The 7697-nt window shown below is 47.9% G+C and overlaps 1 protein-coding gene across 1 annotated transcript; it reads left to right on the top strand.

The window, feature by feature from the left end:
- Nucleotides 1-1252: 1252 nt before the first annotated feature.
- LOC121916995 (SET and MYND domain-containing protein 4-like) lies at nt 1253-7695 on the top strand (the record flags this gene model as incomplete). Its single annotated transcript, XM_042442587.1, has 8 exons — nt 1253-1284; nt 2833-2991; nt 3102-3246; nt 3853-3942; nt 4441-5554; nt 5709-5891; nt 6877-7049; nt 7579-7695. Coding segments are annotated over exons 2-8 (1962 nt in total), but the record flags the coding sequence as incomplete, so codon positions are not given.
- Nucleotides 7696-7697: the final 2 nt, after the last annotated feature.

Here is a 7697-nt window from a genome sequence, read left to right as displayed (position 1 = left end):
GCGCTGTGGCTGCTTGAAGGGAATGTTTGGTGTGGGCAGAGATAGATATAGAATATATAGACAAATATATATGTATAATAGATAGAAATATAGATGTAATATATACGGTATATTATTTACATTATAGTTATTTATGTAATAATAGGAATATTTATTGATTTTATTATTATGAGTATTAGTATTTATATTTAGAATATATGTATATGGAGAATTATATTATTGAGAGAGATAAAATAGAGATATAAATATAGATATAGACATTCCGAGATAGAGATTTAACAGATATATATATATTATATATATAGAGAGAGAGATACAGAAATATAATAGATAGCTAAATAAGATAATAGATAGATAGATAGATGATATGAGAGAGACATATAAAGAACTATCTATATATATATACATAGCACTTATATATATTTATATACACATACATATGAGATAGATAGTGGTAGTCTCAGTAGATATATAATATCTGTATAGAGGACACGTGTAATAAACAAATAACAAATGAACTTTGTTCTTCTGCTGCTGCGATCGAGGCGGCTTACATGACTCGAATATATGCGGAATAATACCTCCTCTCCTCAATCGCAATACGAACAGGCCGTACACGGTAACCCTTGTTCGTGGGAACGGAGAGGATGACCCGTGTCAGTGTGTGGAGCCTCCCTTTGCGCTCGTCTGTGAGGAAATGTCCCTGAGGGAACCCCCCGCCGCCTCGGCGCCTGCCCGCTTCCCCTCACCCGAGCGTGTCTCAGCGCACGTGTGTAAAACACGCATCTCTCGAGACCCACTGCCGGCTCCGAGGGAGTCCGTACCACCAGCCGCCGCGACACAACCGCGAGGCCCCCTCGCTCAGCCGGAGCGCCATGCCCTCTCCTTCTCTTTCTCCTTCTTTTTACTTCTTCTTCTCTCTTCGCGCGCTCCGCCACAAACATTGACTTCGGACTCCTTCAGCGGGAAACCCGTGTGCGCAGCGCGAGGGCTCCTTGCAGGGCAGCCCGGTCACGTGGCTCCGCTCCCCAGGCTCCCATTGGCCTAGCGCCGCCGAGAAGGCGGAAGCGGCTTCGGCGCATGCGCTGTCGCTCCCTCCCTCCCGAGGTTAAACGCTGCCTTTCTTTCTGCTGCGCGGGAAAAAATCAGGCCCGCCGTGATTCGCCAGCAGGAAGCGGCCTTCGCTCTCCCTCACAACAACCCGCGAGGTCGGCCTGCTGCCGTCCTGAGGAGGAGAACTCGAGGCCGGCGCACCTCCTCCGGGGCTCCTCTTCCTCCCTTTCGGTAACCACAACGGCCCTGCGAGGGAGGGCTCCGCTGAGGGAACCAGGCAGGACTCAGGGAACGAGGCGGCTGTCTCCCGTTCCTTGGGAAGAGAATCGGCGCCTGGAGGGCCTCGTCCACGGCGCAGAATTCAACCGCTTCGGCCCCGCTTTCACGGCCAGCCTGGATCCCTCCCAACGGAACCCGGGAAAGGTGTGTCGGCGGGGAGCCCTGGCGCCTCGCAGAACTACAAATCCCAGGGTCCTTCTTTCCACAGAATAGTCAGTTTCTCTCCCAGCTAAAAAGCACGTCAAGCGATTAATTTCTGCTGTGGAACTCCCTTGAGGAGTTTTTTATATATATAGTATATATATGTATTTATATATGTAGATATATATATATATACAGTATATTTATGGTTGTGATACACACACACACACACACACACCCTAATGGGTCCCCTTCTAGGAGAAAGGCAAGAGAAAGTAAATATATATAGTATAATATAGAATATATATATATATCAATGGTGTGTAAATATATATATATATATATCAATGTGTGTGTATATAATATATATATATACAATGTGTGTGTGTTGTGTGTGTATATATATATATGAATGGGCATATAATATATATAAAAGTAACATATTTATATGGCAGATATACATATATAAAATAAACAATCTATATTATTTTATTAAACTTTATTTATAAAGGCAGCATAGAAAGTAATAAATAATATATATATATACATAACACATACACAATGTTTATAAATATAGTAATAATTTTAAATATATATAATATACTAGTTTATTTATATATATATATAGTATTGTTATTTTAATTTATTATAAAGCCAATATATATATAATAGAGAGAGAAGAGAGAGAGAGAGAATATGTAGTAAAATGTTTATATATTATATATATGTATTATTACTATGTTATTAAACTTTATTTATGAAGCACTGTAGATTTTCACAGCACTAGACATTAAATAGAATAAATAGATCGAGAACGACATTTTGTTAATGTTGTGAGCGCCCCAAGTCCACTTTGGGGAAAGGATGGGCTATAAATAAATGTAACAACAAAACAACAATTAGATATTATATACACACGACACCACACACACACACCACAAGTCTATCCATCTAAGAGGTGAGCAGAAGCAGGGCTATGGGTTGGGGATGCCAAGCCATCCGCTCTTGATTCTGTTTGTCTCTTCCTGGACTCCTTTGGAATATATAGCACTCCTGCTACGTTTGCTGCAGTTAAATGGAGTCAAACAAGGCAGTTCCTCGCCTCCCTGGGAATTGCCAGGCTCCCTGGACAGAACAGAAAATAGATTTACTGTATTTGTTGATCCAAGTCCACCCAAAACGGACTCCTTGTTGTTGTTTTTCTGCCTCCAAGGAGTGATTTCAGTTTCTGATGTTAGCAGGGAAGGAGGAGGGCTGCCCCTTTTTAGGGGGATCTGGCAGAATGATGGACGAATCAGTATTTGGATAGACTGCAATAACCATTGTCCCTCTCTCTCTCTCTCTCTCTCTGGATGGCAGCTGCCTTTCTCTCTTGCGGATGATGGACCTTCCTGTGGAAAAATGGAAAGCTTATGTGAGCCAGAAGTGGGCTTCACTGGAGCCCTTCCTGAAGGAGAAGCTGTCCCATCGTCCCCCGTCGCTCAGGGATGCCTTCCTCCTCTCCTCCTCTCTCTTCAAGTAAGTGACTGCTGCTCCAGTGTGAAGCCTGCGGGTATTTCAGGCAAGAAGCCTGTGCGCTGGCTCCTCCGCAGACCAGGCCCACCAAGGCTCTCTCTCTTCCCTTGTAGCCCTGAAGATGAGGAATACTTGCTCAACCTGTCCAAGTCCTACTGTGTGGGAAAGGATCCTAGCTTGGTCCTAGCCTGCAAAGAGGAAGGGAACAGAAGGTTTCGGGAAAAGGAGTATAGACCTGCAGCAATGCTGTATTCCAGGGTAAGGACTTGGAAGGTGAAGACGCCTGGACCTGTTGGTTCCATTTTGAGAAGCCTGGATTGATTTAAAGCAAGGCGATTGAAGTCAATGTCAAACTATGTGTGTGTGAGAGATTTAAATTAAGGTTCTCAGGGATACTGCTTCATGTATTTCTTATAGAGGCTGCAGATCTCACAACTAAATTGTGTTAGTCTATAACTAGTGTTACCGAGGCACTGTGTTAATATTGCAGTTTGACACAGTTTTAATGGCCATGGGTCCATCCTATGGCATCCTGGGATTTGTAGTTTGGTGAGATGTTTAGCCTCATAACATTTCCACCACATATTGGGACAAATTTAGGCCCCGGAGAGACTTTTCTTTGAAAGGGGAAGGAACCAAGAGACTTGGCATTTGAGGGCTATTGAGCTTTTTGTGGGTGACGTTGGAGGGGATGCAGCTGTTGGAGGGGATGCAGCTGTCCAATGTCTTTGAGAGGACTAATGCCCCTCCCTAGCCTTGCACAGTTGCCCACTCCTAGTTTAGAGATTGACTATAGGGGCCATAAATGCTTTTATCAGGGTTGTTTTATTCTACGTACTCTGACTCCTCCTTGGATCTTTGCAGGCGCTGTCTCATGCGGAAGCCGGCGGTCCAGAAATGGCTCTGTGCTATGCCAACCGTTCTGCGGCACTTTTCCACCTGGGTCAGAATGAGGTGAGCCTATGTTTGGAAAGACCTCTGCTCCGGAAGCAGAATTGGCGTGCTTTTATGTTTGTTTCTGTATTTGTTATCTGCCTTGCCATCTCCGACTCTTTAAAACTAGCAGCTGAAGCATCTCGGACCAAAGGAAAGTGTCGTTAAAACTATAGTCGTCACATTTATTTGGAACCAAATGAACCGAATGATTTCTCAGCAGAGCTGGGTAGTTTTGTATTGTAAATAGATTTAGCTTCATGGTATTTGAAGCTTAAAGGGAGTGTGTTTCAGTGTTAGAGAGACTGTACTGTGCACACAGAAGGAATCCCACCTTTGGATTCTTCCCTCCAAGGAGAGGAGAACAATAGCAAATGAACCGCCCTGTTCTCTTTTTTGGGTGGTAAATTTACAAGATCTCAGATGTAGAAGAGAATCTTGTGTGGTGTCTCATAGGGTTCAGAGATCGCACTGCTTTCTTCAGCCATTCTGAAGGGCTTGCTTTCCTTTTCCCTCCAGGTTTGTTTGGAAGATATTAGGAGGGCGCAAGAAGGGGGCTACCCAGAGAGACTGGCTCCCAAGATATTGCTGAGGAAAGCAGAGTGCCTCCTTTCTCTAAGGAGGTGGCAAGAGATGACAGAAGTTCTTGGGAGTGTGGAAACGGCAGTGTCAGCAGGCCAGGGCCTGGAAGCACCCAACCACCAGGTGCTGCTCCACAAACTGACTCAGCTGAAAGCCAAAGCCTGTAAAGAGAGGAGCAGCTTGGCCCCTCGACCCACGCTAACTGGCGGGACAGAAGCAGACTCAGAACCCTGGAAAGAAAACAGCCATGTTTCCTGCGCCTCATCATCTGTGCGCTTGAACTTTTCCACCCACAAAGGGCGCCACTTGGTAGCCACTGCAGATATCCTTCCTGGTGAGCTCTTGGTGAGGGAGGAGGCCTTTGTGAGCGTCCTGCGCCCAGGAAAGCAGCTCCTCCGTGAGAGCACTGCCAAGGTCATGTTGGACAGGGCATCGGGAACTGAAGATCTTCACTGCCACCACTGCTTGAGGCAGCTGCTGGCCTCCATCCCGTGCCAGGGGTGCAGCTATGCCAAGTACTGCAGCCATGTGTGTGCCCAGCTGGCATGGAAGAACTACCACAGGAGAGAGTGCCCCCTGGGAGGGCTGCTTCTCACACTGGGGGTCTTCTGCCACGTTGCGTTACGGGCTGTTCTGGTGGCTGGCCTTGCAGAGGTCAGGCACTTGGTAAAGGAGTGGTCTGCAGAGTCTCTTGCTGAAGCACCGGCTGCCAGAGCAGTGACTGAGGGGGATGCTGTCTGCATCCCAGGCTGTGATGCTGAGGGTCGGTACAGCAGTTCCTACCGCTCTGCCTTCAGTCTTTTGCCTCACAGTGAGAAGCATAGTCCTGAGTTCCGATTCCTTTGCAGCCTGAGTGTTGCAGCTTTGTGCAAGGGACTCAGGGATTCAGGTCTGGAAGCGTCGTTTCTGAGCAAGGACGCGGCTGACAACCATAATGGAGGAAGGGCTGCTGAGGCACCTCTGGAGCTGGAAGTCTTGGGCGAGGCCATGCTGAGGCACATGTTGCAGCTGCAGTGCAATGCACAGGCGGTGACCACGCTCCATGCGTCAGGTCAGTGGAGAGGGCTGGGCATGGCCTTTCTGTGGCTCAACATCCCTAGATTGGATGGGGGCAAGGGATGGTGAAGCTAGAGGAGGAGGAAGAACCTGAACCACCACTTCCAGGTCCCTCTTGTCCTTGAAACTTTGTTCTTCTTTTCTCCCAGGGTCTGAAGCAGGGCTGGTGGCTAGCAGCGAACAGGTGTGCCTGGCCACAGCCCTCTTCCCTGTGCTCAGCCTCCTTAACCATTCCTGTGACCCCAACACCAGTGTGACATTCAGTGGCCAAACGGCAGAGGTCAGGGCCTCGCAGCCGATCCCGCAAGGGCAGGAGATCCTCCACTGCTACGGTGAGTGAGTGGCAACACCTTGCCAAAGAAGCAGTGAGGTGGCTTCTTTATGGAGATTTAGAACACTGCTGCAAGGCTTTGGCTCCCGTCTCGTATCCTCCTTCCCCAGGCCCTATCTTTCTCCCCTTTTCTGCTCCCTCTTTAATCAGAATCGGTCCCTTAGGTCCTCCAACAGGGAGGCTTGGGGACGCTGGAATTGCTGCAGGCAGACTGCTTTTCAGATTTCTGGTCCAGCAGCTTGAGTATGATATTCAGACAGAGGAACTTGGAATGCTTTGCCAACCTTATGGCATTCATAGATTCATCTTTTTTAAAAAAATAATGATTTTTGTCTGAGTTCTGTGGTTTTACCATTTGGGTTTCAGTTCCTGTACCTGGCACTGCAAGTGCCTTCAAGAGCCCAGCCAAGTGTTTAGTGAGGCATGAATTTTTAAATAGTTATCGGCATCACATTTCTGGGTGACCAAACAGATGGAATTTTTCCAGCTCAGGGAACCTGTGAGTCGAAATGGAAGTTGCGCATCAGCAGGTGCAAGAGCAGCCAGGGCCATGGAGTCACTGCACATGCTGCTCAGGTGGACGGTTTCCTCTTCAGCGCCCTGCTCAGGCAGAGGAGGAGGAGGGTGGTGGTGGTGGTGATGATGATGATGAGGATGATGAGGATGAGCCACTTGTCTGGCTTTGTAATACAGTCTGGCTGTGGATGCTGCTTCAGCTGCAGTTTGCAATGCCTCAACTGCCAAATGATCTCTTCTGTGAGTTTCTAAGACATACCTAAATTTTATATACATATGTCTATAAGCATATGTACAAAGCTGAGATGTAAAATGAGTGTTAAGATGGCTGGCAAACGCATCAGTTTCTGAAAAAGCAAAGGCAGGAGAGAGCAACTGTGGAGAGGGCTGTTCAGAAGCTTCTTTCTCAAGGAGCTATGCTGACCTCTCCCTGTGATGACGCCTCACCTCAGTTTCTCCTCTCTCTGCAGGGCCTCACAGGTGCAGGATGGGGGCCAAGGAGAGGCGCAAGAGCCTCCGTTCCCAGTATTTCTTTGAATGCCAGTGTCCATCTTGCACAGAGGAGCTGGGTCCCAAGTCCAGAAACGAGGCATCCCCCGGAGAGGATGGCTTCTGCTGCCCTACCTGCAACACCCCCATGCAGGTAAGGCTCAAGTGGTGGCTGAACTTTATTCCTTAGTTTGTGCTTGTAAGATCAGCCTTCCTCAGTCTGGCCCAGCCTTCTGCTTCTCCCCTTGCTCCACTTGGAGCCCACCAGCTCCTGAAAGCAGCGACTCTTGCCCCCTCTATGTTGCCTCTGAAGAAGAGGAGCTAGATCCTCATGGCATTGCCCTGCTCTTGGTTTGACACCTCTGTTTTGATTAAGCTGGGCTGTGGGCCTGACTTGGAACAGTAGTTTTGCAGCTGTCTGCTCCTTACTGTTGCCTCCATGCTTTGTAACCCTAGAGAAGCAGGGCACCAATGGCAACCTTCTGCCATTTGCTCCAAAGAGAGATTCTGCCTGGTAGAGTCTGGTAGAATTTAGGCCAGCCCTGCAAAGGGGAAGGGGAGAAGCACTAGCACCCTGCAATTGCATGTGGGATAATGTGGCTGCCTACCTCTGAAGGGCCAGGAATGAGGCACTTTTTGCAAACTGAGTTTGGGCAGAAACAGTGATGAGGTCAACTTTACAGGGAAAACGCCTGCTCCGCTGTTCCAGCAGCAGCTGCACAGCCCTACTCCCTGAGGAGGGCTTCCAGAATCGTCTGCGTGATCTTCGCCAGCTCACCAAGACAGCCATGGAGCTTCTGGA

This window comes from Sceloporus undulatus, chromosome 11, assembly GCF_019175285.1.
Source record: "Sceloporus undulatus isolate JIND9_A2432 ecotype Alabama chromosome 11, SceUnd_v1.1, whole genome shotgun sequence".
NCBI classification, from domain to species: domain Eukaryota; kingdom Metazoa; phylum Chordata; class Lepidosauria; order Squamata; family Phrynosomatidae; genus Sceloporus; species Sceloporus undulatus.
Note: the sequence above shows the minus strand (reverse complement) of the source record. Positions and strands in the feature narration are given on the sequence as shown.